The sequence below is a fragment of the Sycon ciliatum genome, chromosome 11, assembly GCF_964019385.1.
Source record: "Sycon ciliatum chromosome 11, ocSycCili1.1, whole genome shotgun sequence".
Lineage (NCBI taxonomy): Eukaryota > Metazoa > Porifera > Calcarea > Leucosolenida > Sycettidae > Sycon > Sycon ciliatum.
The window spans coordinates 3,465,605-3,490,174 of NC_088653.1; the positions used below are offsets into that span (position 1 = coordinate 3,465,605).

A 24,570-nucleotide genomic window follows, 5' to 3' on the forward strand; every position below is an offset into this window, starting at 1 on the left:
TCAGGATACATTGATACCGTTTTGCTCACCTAGACAACTGGGTGTTAGTATAGTACCGTTAGCTGCACATTTTGATGTGTTCACTCCACTCAGTGTGTAGCCAGTATTGCAGGTGTAGGTTACAGATTCTTGATATCTGATCATCCCTGCTTGGCTAGACGTCCCGTTGCTGATAGTTGGAACCTGGCAAGTCACATCTAGAAAACAGTAAATGAAAGGTTAAAACAGAGAGGCTCCAGGGTCATAAAGCATTATACCTAGGCGCTCTTAACCAAGCTGTATGGTTCACATTTAAAGAAGTCTGGGCTAGAGTCCACATCTTTGCGTGTTTTGAGTCCAGATTTCTACTTTTGTAGATGCTGTTCTCTACATTGTGGCACATGCAAAGAAAACCATAGAGACCTGCTGGCCATCGATCAAATACCAAATACGGAAGGAGAAAATTACCAGTACACATTCCACGTGCTGTCCCTATGTGACGTAGAGCAGAGCAGATGTGTTTTGCGTTACGGAAACGCGAAGAGAGGTCCGGAGATTCTTCGTGTCACAACCCCGTAACCTGGAGCAGAACCTCACTTATTTGTCCGATATCTCAACTTACGAAAGGCCTACTCACAATACCAATCTTTGCGACCCAACACGTGACTTGAAACAGCTGTGACAAGAAAATGGCTGTTGCGAGCTTCAGTAGCAGTCTCAAGGTTCCTGTAGCATAAGGTGGAGAAATTTCAACTTCAGCAATGTACACGTTGCTCACCTTTGCATGTGGGTGTTGAAGTCAAGGTGCGATTAGCCTGGCATGCTGGCCGTGATTCTCCAACTAACACATGATGAGCACTGCATGAATAGTTGGCTGTTTGCTGGAAAGATATTTCCGATACAGCTTGCTGCCCATTTGTGATATTAGGTACAGTACAATTGACAGCTGTATATAATAGAAACACACCAGAAATTCACTGACATGGGGAATAACAATAAGTGAACCTCAGCCCAAAACACTGGTTTCCTGTACGAAATCATTGTTACCTGTCAAATCGACAAAGAGATTCTGCTTTTGAGCCTAGCGGAGGTACGCAGTCCAAAATGTTCTAAAATAACGCCATTATCACATTTGCTTCCATGTTATTGGGCTTGCAGCCCGTGTGTACTTGTGCATTCAAATAAAAATATGAATGCTTTGTTGTGGTATGCAACGTGACCTTGCAAAATCTCGACTAGACATTTGACTTTCACCTCTAATATATTGCAACCAGGCAGGCACAGTGGGTTGGTCAATGACCATGATCGAGATACGAAAGGTACCTGGCTCAAGTTCTGCATGGGAGCGGTTTTCAAGCCGTGCTGCTACCCCCGGTCTACTAGGAACTTGTGGTGTGGCACATGGGGTACATGGATGCGTCTAATAGCGTCTTTCTCGGCACTTGTGCCAGTGGTTGTGAGACGTATCTACTCATTCCCACCGTTATGCGTATCATCTGCAGCTAGGGTTCACCGAGTGTTAGCGGCCGTCGTGAGTTCCCTTCAGGAACGAACACGCTAATTTAATTTAATTCCCGTAGCTATGCAGAAGACATTACTTCAGTAATGTCTGGCGCTAGCCATGGTCCACACAGCTTTAATTTGGTGTTTGTTTGTGTGTTTGTGTCACGCCGGGCGCTATCCCGTGTCTGTCCCGTACCGTACCGTACCATCAAACACAGCTGGCCACATACAGCTGGCCGTAATATTCAAATAGGGCTTTCAAACGCAAGATCATAACGTGAAGCAACTTGGAAGAATGAGTGTGAATGCGAAGTGTATGGGGAAATGCATGTAGGGCGATAGTGCGGGTTCGAATCCCAGTTAACGCCTGAAAAAAATAGGAAAATTGAAAAATTTATAACATTCCTATTGTTTTTTTCCCTATTGTACAGTAGATGGTGTCGTAAGCTACATTGGATGACTTGTGTAGAACACCATTTGTATGGGAGTGATGCTGTTTCGGCGCGGGATGTGATTTTTTATGTATTAGCGAGGTTTATGTAAAAGTGAGAGTTGTTATATCGAGAGCAGACCAGTACATTGATACCCGTTTTGCTCACCTATACAACTGGGTGTTAGTATAGTACCGTCAGCTGCACATGTTGATGTGTTCACTCCTCTCAGTGTGTACCCAGTATTGCAGGTGTAGGTTACAGATGCTTGATATCTGATCATCCCTGTTTGGCTAGATGTCCCGTTGCTGATAGGTGGTACCTGGCAGGTCACAGCTAGAAAACAGTACATGAAAGGTTACACTAGTAGCTCGTAAAACGGCGAGCCTAAGCAAGCAAAATGTATGGTTTTTGTAATCACTGCTTTCGAATCTCTTCGTTGAAATTAGCTATTGCAAACTAACCTCAATCTGGAAGTTTGGCACTGTTTGCACATACAATCATGAATGGTTTTCATTTTTTTGATGTTGTGTTCTTATGCTTCACCATGACACCTTGAATGGACCACTTGCCATTTGTACAGATCCACGAAATTCTGTAGAATCACGTAGACCCGGTAGGGTGTTGAATATACAGGACACTATTGTGTTTCCAGCTATTTCCACTAAGAAATGGGGCCTGAAGGAATTTCATACGAAAACCTTTTTCTGACAAAGATCTAGCTAGTCATTAGTTCTAACCAAAGTGAAGAAGCTGGAAAAGCGATTGCTGGTCATTGAATTATGACGCGAAGTCTGATAAAATGCGCATGCATAGCACACATTCAACACCCTTCCGGGTCTACGGGATTCTAAGGGATTTCGTGGATCTGTACCAATGGCAAGTGGTCCATTGTATTCTGTTTGCCCGTAAAAAATGTTTGATCGACAATCTGGCCTGGCTGATCACATGAACAAAGTTCTGAGTTCTCATCTCCTTGGAACCATGGCAACCACCCCGTGCTGTCTGCAAAGCACAATTCACCAGCTCTGACAAACCATACATTGCCTCACAAGGAATTGCTTTCTAGCTAAGATACAACAATGAAATGAAATTCCGCAACGACAAAGCCACGCAAGCATGGATGGATCCATGCCTCGGTGGGAAAAAATTACCAAGAACCAGGCAAGCATGTTCTCTAGCATTCTACTCGATTTCAAAGAAACCAAGAAAAGCAGTTCCCCAAAGCACATAACTAGAAAGCCTTCAGATAAGTAGCATCCCTGCCTCAGCAACGCAAACTCTCACAGAGGTATACTTTCACTTCATGGGGAGGGGGTCTCGTCGTGCGTTGTTGCGTTGTGTTGCCGCTGTGTTCGATCCGCTAGGTTGGGCGTCACCCGCAGTTGTGCCAGGCAAGATGATGTTGCAAGAGAGTTGGAAGCTCGGCGGTGGTTGGGATGACCCATTCCCTATTGATTTGGCTGTCCGATGTGCTTCATGGTGGGGAGAGCTCGCAGCGCTTTCTTCCGTTAAAATCCCCAGATGGATCGGGTGTACTCCAGATGCTCCAGTCACGTTGCATGTATTCTCAGATGCATCCGAGAAGGGCTATGGCTGTTGTTTCTATGTTGTGTCCGGTTTGACGTCTTCTTTGTTGTGTGCGAAGGCGAAGGTTGCACCTGTTGTACGTCCCACTCTTGCGCGTCTGGAATTGTCGGCTGTGTGTCTTGGCGTGAAGATGCTGTCCTTTGTCGTCAATGAATTGAGAGTGCCAATTGAAAGGATTGTGGGGTGGACAGACAGCCTAACCACATGGCACTGGATCTCAAAGCCGTCGTATCACTAGAAGACGTATGTTGCTAATCGAGTTGCTGCAGTGCAAGAAGTTTCGCAGAAGCTGCAAGTAGAATGGCGTCACTGTCCAGGAGTTAGCAACCCTGCAGATCTTGTCTCGCGTGGTGTCCCAGTGTGTGACTTGCAGAAGGAGATGTGGCTGCATGGTCCGTCATGGTTGAGCGATGAGTCTCAGTGGCCACAAGTCATCTCGTTTCAGAGCACCAATGAGTCCGTCACCGAAGCACGCGTGTCGGCTGTGGAGGTTGACACTCCAGTTGTTTGGCCGTGGGAGAAGTTCTCCAAGTGGCAACGAGCTCGCGGTTTGGTCGCAAGTATGCTGTCATGGCGACACAAGGGTGTTTCGCGTGCAGAATTGATTCCATCTGCTGAGTCTGTGATGTTTCGCGCCATCCAAGAGCAATGCTTCCCCAAGGAGTTGTCCCAGTTGCGGAGCAAGGAGCCACTGAAGAAGGGTTCGAAGCTGTTCAAGTTATCTCCGTTTCTGGATGAAGCTGGTTTGCTCAGAGTTCGTGGTCGCCTGCAGGAGAGCGATCTGCCCTACGAGGTTCAGCATCCGATCATCCTGGGCAGATGTCATCTAAGTGAGTTGTTTCTGCGTGATGCTCACCTTCAGCGAAGGCACCAGGGTGTAGAGAACGTGCTTGCGTTTCTACAACAGCAGTTCTGGATTCTCGGAGCTCGTCGGTTTCTTCGTAGCGTGTCGGAGAAGTGCATTGTTTGCCGCAGATTTCGCGCACAGACTGCTGCTGAGGAGATGCCGCCGTTGCCCTCAGACAGGGTGAAGCACCACCAGCCATTCGGTCTCACAGGTATTGATTATGCAGGTCCGTTGTACGTGCGCAGTTCATCAAATGTTCAGAAAGTGTGGGTCGCACTCTTCGTGTGCGGTACTACTCGCGCAGTGCACCTAGAGCTCGTGGATAGCCTGTCGACAGAGGTGTTGCTGCTAGCATTGTGTCGTTTCATCGCCCGTCGTGGGAAGCCGCTGCGTATACGTTCAGATAATGCTACGACGTTCAAGTCCGCCGCAGACAAGGTGGCAATCCCGTGGTTCTTCAATCCGCCATCTGCCCCGTGGCATGGAGGGTTCTATGAGCGTCTGGTGGCATGTGTGAAAGCTCCCTTGAAGAACGTTCTCGGTCGAGCGTCATTGAGTCGAGACGAGCTGTTCACTGTCTTGACGGAGATCGAGAGAGTCGTCAACTCTCGACCCCTCACTCCGGTTTCTACGGATGTAGCTGACGAGTCGCCGCTGACTCCAGCCATGATGTTGGGAGACATCTTTGCAACCGGTATTGCCTCGTCTGACAGACCACTCGATCCATGGCAGTTGTCCGCTCGAGTCAAGTATGTCCACACCGTCTACGAGCACCTCAACCAGCGTTGGTCGTCTGAGTATCTCATTCGTCTCAGTGAGTATCATCGGTCGAAGTCAACTCCGATTGTCGTGAACGACGTTGTGTTTATTGCCGACGACAACCGGAAGCGGCAATCATGGCGCTTGGGTAGGGTCGCAGAGCTGTATCCTGGAAGAGATGGCAAGTGCAGGGTGGCCAAAATCCAAGTTGGCTAATCGTCCATGCTACGGCCCATTCAACGCTTGGTTCCGTTGGAAGTAGCGAGAGAGCATGTTGAGCCGCCTGCTGTGGACGCTGAGCCGCAGCCGCAGACACCCGCGAGCGCTGATCCAGTCATTGTCGTCGATGTTGTTGAAATACCTTCGACGACCGTTGAACCGCAAGTTACGCGTCGATCTCGTCGTACCGTTCGACCACCACCTCGTCTTGATTTGTGATCAGTGTGGTTGAAGCCCTTTGGTGGGGAGAATGTTGTGTATCTTGTCAGAGAAAGGTCTTCTGGGGTGTCGTCGAGATCTCGTTGCGACCGTGACTCCTGCTTGTCTCCCTGGCTAGGTGCTGCTTGCTTTGCTTTTTTGCGTAGTGTTTTTGATTATTGTTTACTATTGCGTATTGTTAGTGTTCGTTGTTATTTGGTACAGTACTTGTTACGAGATACGACACATTGTGTAGTGTGCGTTTGCAGCACGAAGAAGACTGCTCACCAGAACGGTTAGCTCAGGAGCTTGGGCTTACCTTGTGCAATCACAGTTCATCAGCTTGGACATTGCGCTTGGTCCCATGCGAATAACCGACTTGAATAGTAATTATTTCTTCGTTGCATTTTTGAATTGTGTTCTTGCTAGCTCGTTGATTTATTTAGTTGATGTGTTGATTTGTGTTTGATTCCTTATTTGATGCGCGACTTATGTGCGCTGATTGCGTGATGGCATGCAATTATGATCATGCTTGCGCCAGCTAGCTAGATGCCTGCGCCGCGCACTGATGTTAAATGAGTTAGTATGCGCCCCGCGCTGTTCATGCATATATGGTACATGGTGTGTAATGTTTGCCGCACACGCGTATACGTGCCTCGCCTCGTACTGCTTATGTGCCGCGCGCCGTACTATTGCTGTCGCTTTGCCGCCAAATTTAGCTTCCGCTTTCCGAGCGCTGTACGCTCTTCTGTACGCTCATACCAAAGTTGGACGCACGTTGTGGCTGGCCAGCGCTTTACCTCTCATGCGTTGTTCTTTTCCTTGATGCTGTGGTTTGTTTTTCTTTAGTGTTCTAGAGTTCTCTTTCCGATGTAGTTCGTATTTTTCCAGTCTCTTCTTCTCAATGTATTCTACTGTTCATTCATTATAGTCCGTAAAGAATTACGTGACCTTTTGTCTTGTGGCGTCTGTGCGATCCTGAAACTTTTGAGGTGTTAGTAGTGAACACAACATTTTGGCAAGGATACGTTGATACCGTTTTGCTCACCTAGACAACTGGGTGTTAGTATAGTACCGTCAGCTGCACATTTTGATGTGTTCACTCCACTCAGTGTGTAGCCAGTATTGCAGGTGTAGGTTACAGATTCTTGATATCTGATCATCCCTGCTTGGCTAGACGTCCCGTTGCTGATAGTTGGAACCTGGCAAGTCACATCTAGAAAACAGTAAATGAAAGGTTAAAACAGAGAGGCTCCAGGGTCATAAAGCATTAGACCTAGGCGCCCTTAACCAAGCTGTATGGTTCACATTTAAAGAAGTCTGGGCTAGAGTCCACATCTTTGCGTGTTTTGAGTCCAGATTTCTACTTTTGTAGATGCTGTTCTCTACATTGTGGCACATGCAAAGAAAACCATAGAGACCTGCTGGCCATCGATCAAATACCAAATATGGAAGGAGAAATTACCAGTACACATTCCACGTGCTGTCCCTATGTGACGTAGAGCAGAGCAGATGTTCTTTGCGTTACGGAAACGCGAAGAGAGGTCCGGAGATTCTTCGTGTCACAACCCCGTAACCTGGAGCAGAACCTCACTTATTTGTCCGATATCTCAACTTACGAAAGGCCTACTCACAATACCAATCTTTGCGACCCAACACGTGACTTGAAACAGCTGTGACGAGAAAATGGCTGTTGCGAGCTTCAATAGCAGTCTCAAGGTTCCTGTAGCATAAGGTGGAGAAATTTCAACTTCAGCAATGTACACGTTGCTCACCTTTGCATGTGGGTGTTGAAGTCAAGGTGCGATTAGCCTGGCATGCTGGCCATGTTTCTCCAACTAACACATGATGAGCACTGCATGAATAGTTGGCTGTTTGCTGGAAAGATATTTCCGATACAGCTTGCTGCCCATTTGTGATATTAGGTACAGTACAATTGACAGCTGTATATAATAGAAACACACCAGAAATTCACTGACATGGGGAGTAACAATAAGTGAACCTCAGCCCAAAACACTGGTTTCCTGTACGAAATCATTGTTACCTGTCAAATCAACAAAGAGATTCTGCTTTTGAGCCTAGCGGAGGTACGCAGTCCAAAAATGTTCTAAAATAACGCCATTATCACATTTGCTTCCATGTTATTGGGCTTGCAGCCCGTGTGTACTTGTGCATTCAAATAAAAATATGAATGCTTTGTTGTGGTATGCAACGTGACCTTGCAAAATCTCGACTAGACATTTGACTTTCACCTCTAGTATATTGCAACCAGGCAGGCACAGTGGGTTGGTCAATGACCATGATCGAGATACGAAAGGTACCTGGCTCAAGTTCTGCATGGGAGCGGTTTTCAAGCCGTGCTGCTACCCCCGGTCTACTAGGAACTTGTGGCCTGGCACATGGGGTACATGGATGCGTCTAATAGCGTCTTTCTCGGCATTTGTGCCAGTGGTTGTGAGACGTATCTACTCATTCCCACCGTTATGCGCATCATCTGCAGCTAGGGTTCACCGAGTGTTAGCGGCCGTCGTGAGTTCCCTTCGGGAACGGACACGCTAATTTAATTTAATTCCCGTAGCTATGCAGAAGACATTACTTCAGTAATGTCTGGCGCTAGCCATGGTCCACACAGCTTTAATTTGGTGTTTGTTTGTTTGTGTGTTTGTGTCACGCCGGGCGCTATCCCGTGTCTGTCCCGTACCGTACCGTACCATCAAACACAGCTGGCCACATACAGCTGGCCGTAATATTCAAATAGGGCTTTCAAACGCAAGATCATAACGTGAAGCAACTTGGAAGAATGACTGTGAATGCGAAGTGTATGGGGAAATGCATGTAGGGCGATAGTGCGGGTTCGAATCCCAGTTAATGCCTGAAAAAAATAGGAAAATTGAAAAATTTATAACATTCCTATTGTTTTTTTTCCCTATTGTACAATAGATGGTGTCGTAAGCTACATTGGATGACTTGTGTAGAACACCATTTGTATGGGAGTGATGCTGTTTCGGCGCGGGATGTGATTTTTTAAGTATTAGCGAGGTTTATGTAAAAGTGAGAGTTTTTATATCGAGAGCAGACCAGTACATTGATACCCGTTTTGCTCACCTAGACAACTGGGTGTTAGTATAGTACCGTCAGCTGCACATGTTGATGTGTTCACTCCACTCAGTGTGTAGCCAGTATTGCAGGTGTAGGTTACAGATGCTTGATATCTGATCATCCCTGTTTGGCTAGATGTCCCGTTGCTGATAGGTGGTACCTGGCAGGTCACAGCTAGAAAACAGTACATGAAAGGTTACACTAGTAGCTCGTAAAACGGCGAGCCTAAGCAAGCAAAATGTATGGTTTTTGTAATCACTGCTTTCGAATCTCTTCGTTGAAATTAGCTATTGCAAACTAACCACAATCTGGAAGTTTGGCACTGTTTGCACATACAATCATGAATGGTTTTCATTTTTTTGATGTTGTGTTCTTATGCTTCACCATGACACCTTGAATGGACCACTTGCCATTTGTACAGATGCACGAAATTCTGTAGAATCACGTAGACCCGGTAGGGTGTTGAATATACAGGACACTATTGTGTTTCCAGCTATTTCCACTAAGAAATGGGGCCTGAAGGAATTTCATACGAAAACCTTTTTCTGACAAAGATCTAGCTAGTCATTAGTTCTAACCAAAGTGAAGAAGCTGGAAAAGCTCGGGTGTACTCCAGATGTTCCAGTCACGTTGCATGTATTCTCAGATGCATCCGAGAAGGGCTATGGCTGTTGTTTCTATGTTGTGTCCGGTTTGACGTCTTCTTTGTTGTGTGCGAAGGCGAAGGTTGCACCTGTTGTACGTCCCACTCTTGCGCGTCTGGAATTGTCGGCTGTGTGTCTTGGCGTGAAGATGTTGTCCTTTGTCGTCAATGAATTGAGAGTGCCAATTGAAAGGATTGTGGGGTGGACAGACAGTGTAATAGTTTTACCTTGACACTTCTTGCTTGTCTTATGGTAACACCTTGTGTTCCTACTATTCTCACTCCTGCGGTTCTCACCTTTCTTTTGCTTTATAACCTCTGGTTTGAACATCATTCGACGAATTCTCCAATCAATCAAGTCTATACTGTTACACTGGTAGCTTGAGGATGGCTGAGATCATCGTTTGCCCTTTGACGTGCCTTGTGCTCCTGGCCGCTACTGCTCTGCTATACGCCGCTTTCCGTGAGATCCGCCGCGCTCGGGACAACGTGGCTGCTACAGTTGGACGACATCAATTACCTGCTACATCAAGCTCAAGTCCTCCGGATCTAGCCCCGTGTCGATCGCGTTCTCTCTCCCAGACAAGCCCGAGCGTCAAACGCGTTACCAGAGAACCGAATGTTTTCCATGGCAACCCTTCCGAGTTCAAAGAATGGGTATTTACGGTCGAGTTAGCCTTGAAGTGCTCACCTCAAGGTGACCCGGAGAGCCAAGTTAACTTTGCGGCTAGCTACCTCGCTGGGAATGCGCGTCTTTGGCTAATTTCTTCCCTGGAAGCAGGTGAGCAATTTTCGGATTGGCATTCTTTGAAAAGCGCCCTAGCGCGAGTGTATGGCCCGCACTATGATGGGGAAAGAGTGCGGTTGGATATGTTCTCTATCCAACAGCGTGGGTCAATTGAATCGTACGTAACGGAGTTTTCTCGGCTAAATTTACAGGTGCCGGAACTTGACGAACTCTCCAGAGCCTTGCTATTTGTCAACGGCCTGCACGGTAACATGCGGACCTTGGTAGTGAAGGAACACCCCACTACACTGTCAGCCGCCGTTCAGTCAGCGCTAGCAGTCGCCTCAGACAGCCGATTTCAGCGCAGACCACCACTGGCGACCGCGCCGGGATTCGCACCACCATCAGGTAGCAAAAAGCTAACAAAACTAAGCCCCAAGGAACGTGAGACATTACGAGCCCAAGGGGGCTGCTTCGCATGTCGTCGACCAGGCCATATGGCCCAGAATTGCCCGCAGCATCGAGATCACCCAAACGGTGGACGTCAGTAAGGCCGATGCGATTACTGACGCAGCAAGAAAAGGCATCACCTGCGTGTAGTGTGTGCTCCGTCTCTACCCGTAACCAATTCAGTAGCCTCGCTGTGGAGGATGTTGACGATGATGCTGAATGCTCCGAAGCCAATTTCAAGCGAGATGTTACACCAACTATTGAGGCCCAGGTTACCAGCGTCAATGTGGAAACGGAACATGAGCTCCTGCGTGTAGAAGGCAAAATCAACGGTCGTCGCGCGCTTATGTTAATAGATTCGGGCTCGACCCATGATTTCATTGCCGAACAGTTTGCCAGGAGAGTTAACCTGCCAACCGAAATTGGCTCGGAAAACCTGAATGTCACGCTGGCTGATGGAGCATCAAGCTCGTTTCCCATGGAGACGACCCATGAATTGAAGGTTATCGTAGGCGACTTCAGCGATAACCAAACCTTCACGGTGTTCCCCCTTCATCGCTATGACGCTATATTGGGGAAACCTTGGTTAACGCGTAACAATCCAGACTTAAACTTCCGGACGAATGAAGTCAGGTTGAACTCGAATGGTTTGCCTTGTGCGTCGCCCAGTCAAAGCGAACCGACCGCTCCTGTGGAGGCGATGTTCATATCTGGTCGTCAGGCTAGGCATGCCCTTAGGAGTGGAGACGAAGGTGTCAGCGTAGAAGACGGCATTGGCAAGGAACCTCCCGACAAATCCACTCAGAACGAGCACCCAGATCTCAAGGCCATGTTCCGTGACTATGACGATCTTTTCCCGGATGATCTGCCAGCTAGACTCCCACCAGAGAGGTCTGTAGACCACGAAATCCGCCTGGAGGAAGGCTCATCACCCCCATCGCGACCTGCCTATCGCCTGCCCAGGCCAGAAATGGAGGAATTGAAGAAACAGCTCACAGAACTCTTGAAAAAGGGTTTCGTAGAACCAAGTAAGTCCCCCTTTGGTGCACCGGTGTTTTTTGTCAAGAAAGCTGATGGTTCGTTACGCATGGTCTGCGATTGGAGGGAGCTAAACAAGATAACTGTTAAGAACAAGGCGTGCTTGCTCAATGTGGATGATTTATTCGATACCGTACAGGGCGCTAGGTACTTCACGAAACTAGACCTCCGATCAGGGTATAATCAGATTCGCATTCAAGCTGAGGACGTGCCCAAAACTGCGATTAACACTCCCTTTGGGCATTACCAATTTAGGGTCATGGGATTTGGTCTCACCAATGCACCGGCAACATTTCAATCCATGATGAATACGATTCTTCAACCATATCTGAGGGAGTTCATAGTCGTGTTCCTAGATGACATACTCATCTTCAGCAAAACGTGGTCGGAGCATATGCAGCATGTCCGGTCGGTATTGAGCGTGCTCCGGGACAACCAGTTATTTTGCAAACGGTCAAAATGTGAATTTGGCGTGGAGAGTGTGCGGTTCCTGGGACATTGCATCGATGGACTGCACATCGCCCCTGACCCAGACAAGATTGCCGCAGTAAAGGTCTGGCCCGCTCCGACTTCCGTCACAGAGGTGGGGCAATTTCTTGGATTTACGAATTATTTTAGGCGATTCATAGATCAATACTCATCGCTCTCTAAGAACTTAGAGGAGATAACGGGAAAACATGCACGATTCGAGTGGAACAGCTCTCGGCAACATGCCTTTGAATCGCTAAAGCATGCCTTGCGGCTGGCTGATGTGAACCGACCATTCAGAGTGGTAACAGATGCAAGCGATTACGCCTTGGGATGTGTTCTTCTCCAAGAACTAGAGGAAGATGCCTGGCATCCAGTGGCTTATGCTAGCCGAAAATTGTCTGCTGCGGAACAGAATTATACAGCTACAGAAAGAGAAACATTGGCCGTAGTGTTTGCGCTAAAGACCTGGCGCATCTACCTCTTTCAACACTTTGAGGTCATTACAGACAACATGGCGGTAGTTTATCTGAAAACAAAACCAGGCATTACAAAGAGAGAGGCGCGATGGGTTGAATTCCTAGCTGACTATAACTACACAGTCCGTCACAGACCCGGCAGAGAGAACCCTGCAGATCCCTTTTCGCGTCGCCCAGATCTCCATGAGAGTAACCTCGTGGAGAATGCAGTACCACGTTTGAATGCTATTGAGTATGCTTTAGCAATGAATGATGACGTGTCCAATACAATATCAGATGCCTACCAGAGAGACAAAGAGCTAACTTCCATCATAGAAAGATTGAAGCATTCTCTCCGAGATAATTTGCATGATCGCTATTATTGGGACGAATCCACTGATCGCTTGTACCTCAAGGCATCCCCCAATAACCGGTTGTGCATACCACAGTGCGGTGTCCGGTTAAAGCTCATTCAAGAACACCACGAGTGTGCAACGGCTGGCCACCCGGGTCGTGATCGAACGTACTTCCACCTAGCACGTTTTTTCTACTGGCCCCGAATGGGTCTCGATATCAAGAGATTTGTCAAAACCTGTGATCTCTGCCAGCGAACGAAGGGAGGTCAGCCACGAACAGGGCTTCACTTCCAATACCTAATAGTCCTTGGCAGGATATCTCAATGGATTTTATTGTTGGATTGCCCCTTACTTCTCGTGGCTTCGACGCAATTTACACCTTTGTGGACCGACTTACGAAATGCGTACATCTTGTTCCAACAAACTCGAAGATTGATGCTAAGGGCAGCGCTCAACTGTACATTCAAAACGTGTTTCGTCTGCACGGGCTGAGCTCAACCATTGTTTCCGATCGCGATCCACGATTCACTGCAGCTTTTTTCAAAGAAGTATTCTCTCAGCTAGGAACTAAATTGGCATTCAGCACTGCTAACCACCCTCAAACGGATGGTTTGACAGAGAGAGTCAACCGGCAAGTGGGAGATGCTCTAAGAGCATTTGTGAACTTGAGACAGGACAATTGGGATTCGCTTCTACCACTCTGCGAGTTTGCAATATAAAGTTCACAACAGTCATCTGTAGCTAATACACCGTTCTATTTGAACTATGGGTTTGACCCTAAGTCCCCGCCCGAATTCATTCTTACGGGAGGGAAAAGGAGTGATTCGGTCGATTGGCTTCATGAGCAGGAAGCCGCACTAAGGATAGCTCGAGATGCTATGCTCGAGCTATCCTTCGTTTTTTGAGTTGCTGCAGTGCAAGAAGTTTCGCAGAAGCTGCAAGTAGAATGGCGTCACTGTCCAGGAGTTAGCAACCCTGCAGATCTTGCCTCGCGTGGTGTCCAAGTGTGTGACTTGCAGAAGGAGATGTGGCTGCATGGTCCGTCATGGTTGAGCGATGAGTCTCAGTGACCACCAGTCATCTCGTTTCAGAGCACCAATGAGTCCGTCACCGAAGCACGCGTGTCGGCTGTGGAGGTTGACACTCCAGTTGTTTGGCCGTGGGAGAAGTTCTCCAAGTGGCAACGAGCTCGCGGTTTGGTCGCAAGTATGCTGTCATGGCGACACAAGGATGTTTCGCGTGCAGAATTGATTCCATCTGCTGAGTCTGTGATGTTCGCGCCATCCAAGAGCAACGCTTCCCCAAGGAGTTGTCCCAGTTGCGGAGCAAGGAGCCACTGAAGAAGGGTTCGAAGCTGTTCAAGTTGTCTCCGTTTCTGGATGAAGCTGGTTTGCTCAGAGTTCGTGGTCGCCTGCAGGAGAGCGATCTGTCCTACGAGGTTCAGCATCCGATCATCCTGGGCAGATGTCATCTAAGTGAGTTGTTTCTGCGTGATGCTCACCTTCAGCGAAGGCACCAGGTGTAGAGAGCGTGCTTGCGTTTCTACAACAGCAGTTCTGGATTCTCGGAGCTCGTCGGTTTCTTCGTAGCGTGTCGGAGAAGTGCATTGTTTGCCGCAGATTTCGCGCACAGACTGCTGCTGAGGAGATGCCGCCGTTGCCCTCAGACAGGGTGAAGCACCACCAGCCATTCGGTCTCACAGGTATTGATTATGCAGGTCCGTTGTACGTGCGCAGTTCATCAAATGTTCAGAAAGTGTGGGTCGCACTCTTCGTGTGCGGTACTACTCGCGCAGTGCACCTAGAGCTCGTGGATAGCCTGTCGACAGAGGTGTTCCTGCTAGCATTGCGTCGTTTCATCGCCCGTCGTGGGAAGCGGCTGCGTATACGTTCAGATAATGCTACGACGTTCAAGTCCGCCGCAGACAAGGTGGCAATCCCGTGGTTCTTCAATCCGCCATCTGCCCCGTGGCATGGAGGGTTCTATGAGCGTCTGGTGGCATGTGTGAAAGCTCCCTTGAAGAAGGTTCTCGGTCGAGCGTCATTGAGTCGAGACGAGCTGTTCACTGTCTTGACGGAGATCGAGAGAGTCGTCAACTCTCGACCCCTCACTCCGGTTTCTACGGATGTAGCTGACGAGTCGCCGCTGACTCCAGCCATGATGTTGGGAGACATCTTTGCAACCGGTATTGCCTCGTCTGACAGACCAATCGATCCACGGCAGTTGTCCGCTCGAGTCAAGTATGTCCACACCGTCTACGAGCACCTCAACCAGCGTTGGTCGTCTGAGTATCTCATTCGTCTCAGTGAGTATCATCGGTCGAAGTCAACTCCGATTGTCGTGAACGACGTTGTGTTTATTGCCGACGACAACCGGAAGCGGCAATCATGGCGCTTGGGTAGGGTCGCAGAGCTGTATCCTGGAAGAGATGGCAAGTGCAGGGTGGCCAAAGTCCAAGTTGGCCAATCGTCCATGCTACGGCCCATTCAACGCTTGGTTCCGTTGGAAGTAGCGAAGGAGCATGTTGAGCCGCCTGCTGTGGACGCTGAGCCGCAGCCGCAGACACCCGCGAGCGCTGATCCAGTCAACGTCGTCGATGATGTTGAAATACCTTCGACGACCGTTGAACCGCAAGTTACGCGTCGATCTCGTCGTACCGTTCGACCACCACCTCGTCTTGATTTGTGATCAGTGTGGTTGAAGCCCTTTGGTGGGGAGAATGTTGTGTATCGTGTCGGAGAAAGGTCTTCTTGGGTGTCTTCTGACCGTGACTCCTGCTTGTCTCCCTGGCTAGGTGCTGCTTGCTTTGCTTTTTTGCGTAGTGTTTTTGATTATTGTTTACTATTGCGTATTGTTAGTGTTCGTTGTGATTTGGTACAGTACTTGTTACGAGATACGACACATTGTGTAGTGTGTGTTTGCAGCACGAAGAAGACTGCTCACCAGAACGGTTAGCTCAGGAGCTTGGGCTTACCTTGTGCAATCACAGTTCATCAGCTTGGACATTGCGCTTGGTCCCATGCGAATAACCGACTAGAATAGTAATTATTTCTTCGTTGCATTTTTGAATTGTGTTCTTGCTAGCTCGTTGATTTATTTAGTTGATGTGTTGATTTGTGTTTGATTACTTATTTATTTGATGCGCGATTTATGTGCGCTGATTGCGTGATGGCATGCAATTATGATCATGCTTGCGCCAGCTAGCTAGATGCCTGCGCCGCGCACTGATGTTGAATGAGTTAGTATGCGCCCCGCGCTGTTCATGCATATATGGTACATGGTGTGTAATGTTTGCCGCACACGCGTATACGTGCCTCGCCTCGTACTGCTTATGTGCCGCGCGCCGTACTATTGCTGTCGCTTTGCCGCCAAATTTAGCTTCCGCTTTCCGAGCGCTGTACGCTCTTCTGTACGCTCATGCCAAAGTTGGACGCACGTTGTGGCTGGCCAGCGCTTTACCCCTCAGGCGTTGTTCTTTTCCTTGATGCTGTGGTTGTTTTTTCTTTAGTGTTCTAGAGTTCTCTTTCCGATGAAGTTCGTATTTTTCCAGTCTCTTCTTCTCAATGTATTCTACTGTTCATTCATTATAGTCCGTAAAGAATTACGTGACCTTTTGTCTTGTGGCGTCTGTGCGAACCTGAAACTTTTGAGGTGTTAGTAGTGAACACAATATTTCGGCAAGGATACGTTGATACCGTTTTGCTCACCTAGACAACTGGGTGTTAGTATAGTACCGTTAGCTGCACATGTTGATGTGTTCACTCCACTCAGTGTGTAGCCAGTATTGCAGGTGTAGGTTACAGATTCTTGATACCTGATCATCCCTGCTTGGCTAGACGTCCCGTTGCTGATAGTTGGAACCTGGCAAGTCACATCTAGAAAACAGTAAATGAAAGGTTAAAACAGAGAAGCTCCAGGCTCATAAAGCATTAGACCTAGGCGCTCTTAACCAAGCTGTATGGTTCTCATTTAAAGGAGTCTGGGCTAGAGTCCACATCTTGGCGTGTTTTGAGTCCAGATTTCTACTTTTGTAGATGCTGCTCTCTACATTGTGGCACATGCAAAGAAAACCATAGAGACCTGCTGGCCATCGATCAAATACAAAATATGGAAGGAGAAATTACCAGTACACATTCCACGTGCTGTCCCTATGTGACGCAGAGCAGAGCAGATGTTCTTTGCGTTACGGAAACGCGAAGAGAGGTCCGGAGATTCTTCGTTTCGCAACCCCGTAACCTGGAGCAGAACCTCACTTATTTGTCCGATATCTCAACTTACGAAAGGCCTACTCACAATACCAATCTTTGCGACCCAACACGTGACTTGAAACAGCTGTGACAAGAAAATGGCTGTTGCGAGCTTCAGTAGCAGTCTCAAGGTTCCTGTAGCATAAGGTGGAGAAATTTCAACTTCAGCAATGTACACGTTGCTCACCTTTGCATGTGGGTGTTGAAGTCAAGGTGCGATTAGCCTGGCATGCTGGCCGTGTTTCTCCAACTAACACATGATGAGCACTGCATGAATAGTTAGCTGTTTGCTGGAAAGATATTTCCGATACAGCTTGCTGCCCATTTGTGATATTAGGTACAGTACAATTGACAGCTGTATATAATAGAAACACACCAGAACTTCACTGACATGGGGAATAACAATAAGTGAACATCAGCCCAAAACACTGGTTTCTTGTACGAGATCATTGTCACCTGTCAAATCGACAAAGAGATTCTGCTTTTGAGCCTAGCGGAGGTACGCAGTCCAAAAATGTTCTAAAATAACGCCATTATCACATTTGCTTCCATGTTATTGGGCTTGCAGCCCGTGTGTACTTGTGCATTCAAATAAAAATATGCATGGGAGCGGTTTTCAAGCCGTGCTGCTACCCCCGGTCTACTAGGCACTTGTGGCCTGGCACATGGGGTACATGGATGCGTCTAATAGCGTCTTTCTCGGCATTTGTGCCAGTGGTTGTGAGACGTATCTACTCATTCCCACCGTTATGCGCATCATCTGCAGCTAGGGTTCACCGAGTGTTAGCGGCCGTCGTGAGTTCCCTTCAGGAACGGACACGCTAATTTAATATAATTCCCGTAGCTATGCAGATTACATTACTTCAGTAATGTCTGGCGCTAGCCATGGTCCACACAGCTTTAATTTGGTGTTTGTTTGTTTGTGTGTTTGTGTCAAGCCGGGCGCTATCCCGTGTCTGTCCCGTACCGTACCGTACCATCAAACACAGCTGGCCACATACAGCTGGCCGTAATATTCAAATAGGGCTTTCAAACGCAAGATCATAACGTGCAGCAACTTGGAAGAATGAGTGTGAATGCGAAGTGTATGGGGAAATGCATGTGGGGCGATAGTGCGGGTTCGAATCCCAGGTAATGCCTGAAAAAAATAGGAAAATTGAAATATTTATAACATTCCTATTGTTTTTTTTCACTATTGTACAGTAGATGGTGTCGTAAGCTACATTGGATGACTTGTGTAGAACACCATTTGTATGGGAGTGATGCTGTTTCGGCACGGGATGTGATTTTTTATGTATTAGCGAGGTTTATGTAAAAGTGAGAGTTGTTATATCGAGAGCAGACCAGTACATTGATACCTGTTTTGCTCACCTATACAACTGGGTGTTAGTATAGTACCGTCAGCTGCACATTTTGATGTGTTCACTCCTCTCAGTGTGTAGCCAGTATTGCAGGTGTAGGTTACAGATGCTTGATATCTGATCATCCCTGTTTGGCTAGATGTCCCGTTGCTGATAGGTGGTACCTGGCAGGTCACAGCTAGAAAACAGTACATGAAAGGTTACACTAGTAGCTCGTAAAACGGCGAGCCTAAGCAAGCAAAATGTATGGTTTTTGTAATCACTGCTTTCGAATCTCTTCGTTGAAATTAGCTATTGCAAACTAACCACAATCTGGAAGTTTGGCACTGTTTGTACATACAATCATGAATGGTTTTCATTTTTTTGATGTTGTGTTCTTATGCTTCACCATGACACCTTGAATGGACCACTTGCCATTTGTACAGATCCACGAAATTCTGTAGAATCACGTAGACCCGGTAGGGTGTTGAATATACAGGACACTATTGTGTTTCCAGCTATTTCCACTAAGAAATGGGGCCTGAAGGAATTTCATACGAAAACCTTTTTCTGACAAAGATCTAGCTAGTCATTAGTTCTAACCAAAGTGAAGAAGCTGGAAAAGCGATTGCTGGTCATTGAATTATGACGCGAAGTCTGGTAAAATGCGCATGCATAGCACACATTCAACACCCTTCCGGGTCTACGGGATTCTAAGGGATTTCGTGGATCTGTACCAATGGCAAGTGGTCCATTGTATTCTGTTTGCCCGTAAAAAATGTTTGATCGACAATCTGGCCTGGTTGATCACATGAACAAAGTTCTGAGTTCTCATCTCCTTGGAACCATGGCAACCACCCCGTGCTGTCTGCAAAGCACAATTCACCAGCTCTGACAAACCATACATTGCCTCACAAGGAATTGCTTTCTAGCTAAGATACAACAATGAAATGAAATTCCGCAACAACAAAGCCACGCAAGCATGAATTGATCCATGCCTCGGTGGGAAAAATTACCAAGAACCAGGCAAGCATGTTCTCTAGCATTCTACTCGATTTCAAAGAAACCAAGAAAAGCAGTTCCCCAAAGCACATAACTAGAAAGCCTTCAGATAAGTAGCATCCCTGCCTCAGCAACGCAAACTCTCACAGAGGTATACTTTCACTTCATGGGGAGGGGGTCTCGTCGTGCGTTGTTGCGTTGTGGTGCCGCTGTGTTCGATCCGCTAGGTTGGGCGTCACCCGCAGTTGTGCCAGGCAAGATGATGTTGCAAGAGAGTTGGAAGCTCGGCGGTGGTTGGGATGACCCATTCCCTATTGATTTGGCTGTCCGATGTGCTTCATGGTGGGGAGAGCTCGCAGCGCTTTCTTCCGTTAAAATCCCCAGATGGATCGGGTGTACTCCAGATGCTCCAGTCACGTTGCATGTATTCTCAGATGCATCCGAGAAGGGCTATGGCTGTTGTTTCTATTTTGTGTCCGGTTTGACGTCTTCTTTGTTGTGTGCGCAGGCGAAGGTTGCACCTGTTGTACGTCCCACTCTTGCGCGTCTGGAATTGTCGGCTGTGTGTCTTGGCGTGAAGATGTTGTCCTTTGTCGTCAATGAATTGAGAGTGCCAATTGAAAGGATTGTGGGGTGGACAGACAGCCTAACCACATGGCACTGGATCTCAAAGCCGTCGTATCACTGGAAGACGTATGTTGCTAATCGAGTTGCTGCAGTGCAAGAAGTTTCGCAGAAGCTGCAAGTAGAATGGCGTCACTGTCCAGGAGTTAGCAACCCTGCAGATCTTGTCTCGCGTGGTGTCCCAGTGTACGACTTGCAGAAGGAGATGTGGCTGCATGGTCCGTCATGGTTGAGCGATGAGTCTCAGTGGCCACCAGTCATCTCGTTTCAGAGCACCAATGAGTCCGTCACCGAAGCACGCGTGTCGGCTGTGGAGGTTGACACTCCAGTTGTTTGGCCGTGGGAGAAGTTCTCCAAGTGGCAACGAGCTCGCGGTTTGGTCGCAAGTATGCTGTCATGGCGACACAAGGGTGTTTCGCGTGCAGAATTGATTCCATCTGCTGAGTCTGTGATGTTTCGCGCCATCCAAGAGCAATGCTTCCCCAAGGAGTTGTCCCAGTTGCGGAGCAAGGAGCCACTGAAGAAGGGTTCGAAGCTGTTCAAGTTGTCTCCGTTTCTGGATGAAGCTGGTTTGCTCAGAGTTCGTGGTCGCCTGCAGGAGAGCGATCTGTCCTACGAGGTTCAGCAACCGATCATCCTGGGCAGATGTCATCTAAGTGAGTTGTTTCTGCGTGATGCTCACCTTCAGCGAAGGCACCAGGGTGTAGAGAGCGTGCTTGCGTTTCTACAACAGCAGTTCTGGATTCTCGGAGCTCGTCGGTTTCTTCGTAGCGTGTCGGAGAAGTGCATTGTTTGCCGCAGATTTCGCGCACAGACTGCTGCTGAGGAGATGCCGCCGTTGCCCTCAGACAGGGTGAAGCACCACCAGCCATTCGGTCTCACAGGTATTGATTATGCAGGTCCGTTGTACGTGCGCAGTTCATCAAATGTTCAGAAAGTGTGGGTCGCACTCTTCGTGTGCGGTACTACTCGCGCAGTGCACCTAGAGCTCGTGGATAGCCTGTCGACAGAGGTGTTCCTGCCAGCATTGCGTCGTTTCATCGCCCGTCGTGGGAAGCCGCTGCGTATACGTTCAGATAATGCTACGACGTTCAAGTCCGCCGCAGACAAGGTGGCAATCCCGTGGTTCTTCAATCCGCCATCTGCCCCGTGGCATGGAGGGTTCTATGAGCGTCTGGTGGCATGTGTGAAAGCTCCCTTGAAGAACGTTCTCGGTCGAGCGTCATTGAGTCGAGACGAGCTGTTCACTGTCTTGACGGAGATCGAGAGAGTCGTCAACTCTCGACCCCTCACTCCGGTTTCTACGGATGTAGCTGACGAGTCGCCGCTGACTCCAGCCATGATGTTGGGAGACATCTTTGCAACCGGTATTGCCTCGTCTGACAGACCACTCGATCACCGGCAGTTGTCCGCTCGAGTCAAGTATGTCCACACCGTCTACGAGCACCTCAACCAGCGTTGGTCGTCTGAGTATCTCATTCGTCTCAGTGAGTATCATCGGTCGAAGTCAACTCCGATTGTCGTGAACGACGTTGTGTTTATTGCCGACGACAACCGGAAGCGGCAATCATGGCGCTTGGGTAGGGTCGCAGAGCTGTATCCTGGAAGAGATGGCAAGTGCAGGGTGGCCAAAGTCCAAGTTGGCCAATCGTCCATGCTACGGCCCATTCAACGCTTGGTTCCGTTGGAAGTAGCGAAGGAGCATGTTGAGCCGCCTGCTGTGGACGCTGAGCCGCAGCCGCAGACACCCGCGAGCGCTGATCAAGTCAACGTCGTCGATGATGTTGAAATACCTTCGACGACCGTTGAACCGCAAGTTACGCGTCGATCTCGTCGTACCGTTCGACCACCACCTCGTCTTGATTTGTGATCAGTGTGGTTGAAGCCCTTTGCGGGGAAGAATGTTGTGTATCGTGTCGGAGAAAGGTCTTCTGGGGTGTCGTCGAGATCTCGTTGCGACCGTGACTCCTGCTTGTCTCCCTGGCTAGGTGCTGCTTGCTTTGCTTTTTCGCGTAGTGTTTTTGATTATTGTTTAATATTGCGTATTGTTAGTGTTCGTTGTGACTTGGTACAGTACTTGTTACGAGATACGACACATTGTGTAGTGTGTGTTTGCAGCACGAAGAAGACTGCTCACCAGAACGGTTAGCTCAGGAGCTTGGGCTTACCTTGTGCAATCACAGTTCATCAGCTTGGACATTGCGCTTGGTCCCATGCGAATAACCGACTAGAATAGTAATTATTTCTTCTTTGCATTTTTGAATTGTGTTCTTGCTAGCTCGTTGATTTATTTAGTTGATGTGTTGATTTGTGTTTGATTGCTTATTTATTTGATCCGCGATTTATGTGCGCTGATTGCGTGATGGCATGCAATTATGATCATGCTTGTGCCAGCTAGCTAGATGCCTGCGCCGCGCACTGATGTTGAATGAGCTAGTTTGCGCCCCACGCTGTTCATGCATATATGGTACATGGTGTGCAATGTTTGCCGCACACGCGTATACGTGCCTCGCCTCATACTGCTTATGTGCCGCGCGCCGTTCTATTGCTGTCGCTTCGCCGCCAAATTTAGCTTCCGCTTTGCGAGCGCTGTACGCTCTTCTGTACGCTCATGCCAAAGTTGGACGCACGTTGTGGCTGGCCAGCGCTTTACCCCTCATGCGTTGTTCTTTTCCTTGATGCCGTGGTTTGTTTTTCTTTAGTGTTCTAGAGTTCTCTTTCCGATGTAGTTCGTATTTTTCCAGTCTCTTCTTCTCAATGTATTCTACTGTTCATTCATTATAGTCCGTAAAGAATTACGTGACCTTTTGTCTTTTGGCGTCTGTGCGATCCTGAAACTTTTGAGGTGTTAGTAGTGAACACAACATTTTGGCAAGGATACATTGATACCGTTTTGCTCACCTGGACAACTGGGTGTTAGTATAGTACCGTTAGCTGCACATGTTGATGTGTTCACTCCACTCAGTGTGTAGCCAGTATTGCAGGTGTAGGTTACAGATTCTTGATATCTGATCATCCCTGCTTGGCTAGACGTCCCGTTGCTGATAGTTGGAACCTGGCAAGTCACATCTAGAAAACAGTTAATGAAAGATTAAAACAGAGAGGCTCCAGGGTCATAAAGCATTAGACCTAGGCGCTCTTAAGCAAGCTGTATGGTTCACATTTAAAGGAGTCTGGGCTAGAGTCCACATCTTGGCGTGTTTTGAGTCCAGATTTCTACTTTTGTAGATGCTGTTCTCTACATTGTGGCACATGCAAAGAAAACCATAGAGACCTGCTGGCCATCGATCAAATACCAAATATGGAAGGAGAAATTACCAGTACACATTCCACGTGCTGTCCCTATGTGACGTAGAGCAGAGCAGATGTTCTTTGCGTTACGGAAACGCGAAGAGAGGTCCGGAGATTCTTCGTGTCACAACCCCGTAACCTGGAGCAGAACCTCACTTATTTGTCCGATATCTCAACTTACGAAAGGCCTACTCACAATACCAATCTTTGCGACCCAACACGTGACTTGAAACAGCTGTGACGAGAAAATGGCTGTTGCGAGCTTCAATAGCAGTCTCAAGGTTCCTGTAGCATAAGGTGGAGAAATTTCAACTTCAGCAATGTACACGTTGCTCACCTTTGCATGTGGGTGTTGAAGTCAAGGAGCGATTAGCCTGGCATGTTGGCTGTGCATCTCCAACTAACACATGATGAGCACTGCATGAATAGTTGGCTGTTTGCTGGAAAGATATTTCCGATACAGCTTGCTGCCCATTTGTGATATTAGGTACAGTACAATTGACAGCTGTATATAATAGAAACACACCAGAAATTCACTGACATGGGGAATAACAATAAGTGAACCTCAGCCCAAAACACTGGTTTCCTGTACGAAATCATTGTTACCTGTCAAATCGACAAAGAGATTCTGCTTTTGAGCCTAGCGGAGGTACGCAGTCCAAAATGTTCTAAAATAACGCCATTATCACATTTGCTTCCATGTTATTGGGCTTGCAGCCCGTGTGTACTTGTGCATTCAAATAAAAATATATAAATGCTTTGTTGTGGTATGCAACGTGACCTTGCAAAATCTCGACTAGACATTTGGGGGGGGAAGACGACCCAAGTAATGTTTTCGAAGCCTCAAGGGCAACAAAATTCAGTCGATCGCATCCGCTGCAATGGAGATGAGCCTGCCATAATGTCATCCGCAAAATACCTTGGTGTTATTTTCGTTGACGACCTGAGCTGGCGGTCTCAAATACCAACACCTTGCTAGCCAGACAAGGAAGGCCGTAAGTTGCCTATGGCGACATGGGGATGAACTTAGCATCACTGCCCGCCGGGTATGGTGTGTCGCCATGATACAAGCCAAGCTGTGCTACGCCGCAAATGCCTTCTTTCCCTCGCTGTCTGCCGCTGGTCTCGCTCGGCTCTAAAGATCGCCGAAGTCCTGGGTTCGAGCAATCCTACGACTGCAGAACCAGATCGTGACTCAGCCGCTACGAGAGAGACTCTCACCATTGAGAGATTGTGTCAGCGAAAGCTCCTCCTGTTTTTATCCGGTTGCCTGCGCTCTCTGTCAAGTCACTTGTTTTCGT

At 48.0% G+C, this 24,570-nt stretch overlaps 1 protein-coding gene across 1 annotated transcript; it reads right to left on the minus strand.

The window, feature by feature from the left end:
- LOC135827702 (sushi, von Willebrand factor type A, EGF and pentraxin domain-containing protein 1-like) lies at window positions 1-23,043 on the minus strand. Its single transcript, XM_065340155.1, has 10 exons — window positions 22,880-23,043; window positions 18,384-18,551; window positions 17,200-17,367; window positions 16,473-16,640; window positions 8,632-8,799; window positions 7,302-7,469; window positions 6,575-6,742; window positions 2,082-2,249; window positions 758-925; window positions 1-197 (listed from the first exon to the last, which is right to left on the minus strand). The coding sequence occupies exons 1-10, from the start codon at window positions 22,992-22,994 to the stop codon at window positions 1-3; spliced, it is 1,656 nt and encodes a 551-aa protein (XP_065196227.1). The 5' UTR covers window positions 22,995-23,043.
- Window positions 23,044-24,570: the final 1,527 nt, after the last annotated feature.

What these genes read in the sequence shown, in the direction of transcription:
- LOC135827702 (XM_065340155.1), bottom strand. Translation starts at nt 22,994, where the DNA reads ATGATCAGATATCAAGAATCTGTAACCTACACCTGCAATACTGGCTAC. An exon ending in ACTAACACCCAGTTGTCTAG is followed by an intron (nt 7,470 to 8,631) that starts GTGAGCAAAACG and finishes TATTATATACAG; the next exon opens with CTGTCAATTGTACTGTACCT. An exon ending in ACTAACACCCAGTTGTATAG is followed by an intron (nt 926 to 2,081) that starts GTGAGCAAAACG and finishes TATTATATACAG; the next exon opens with CTGTCAATTGTACTGTACCT.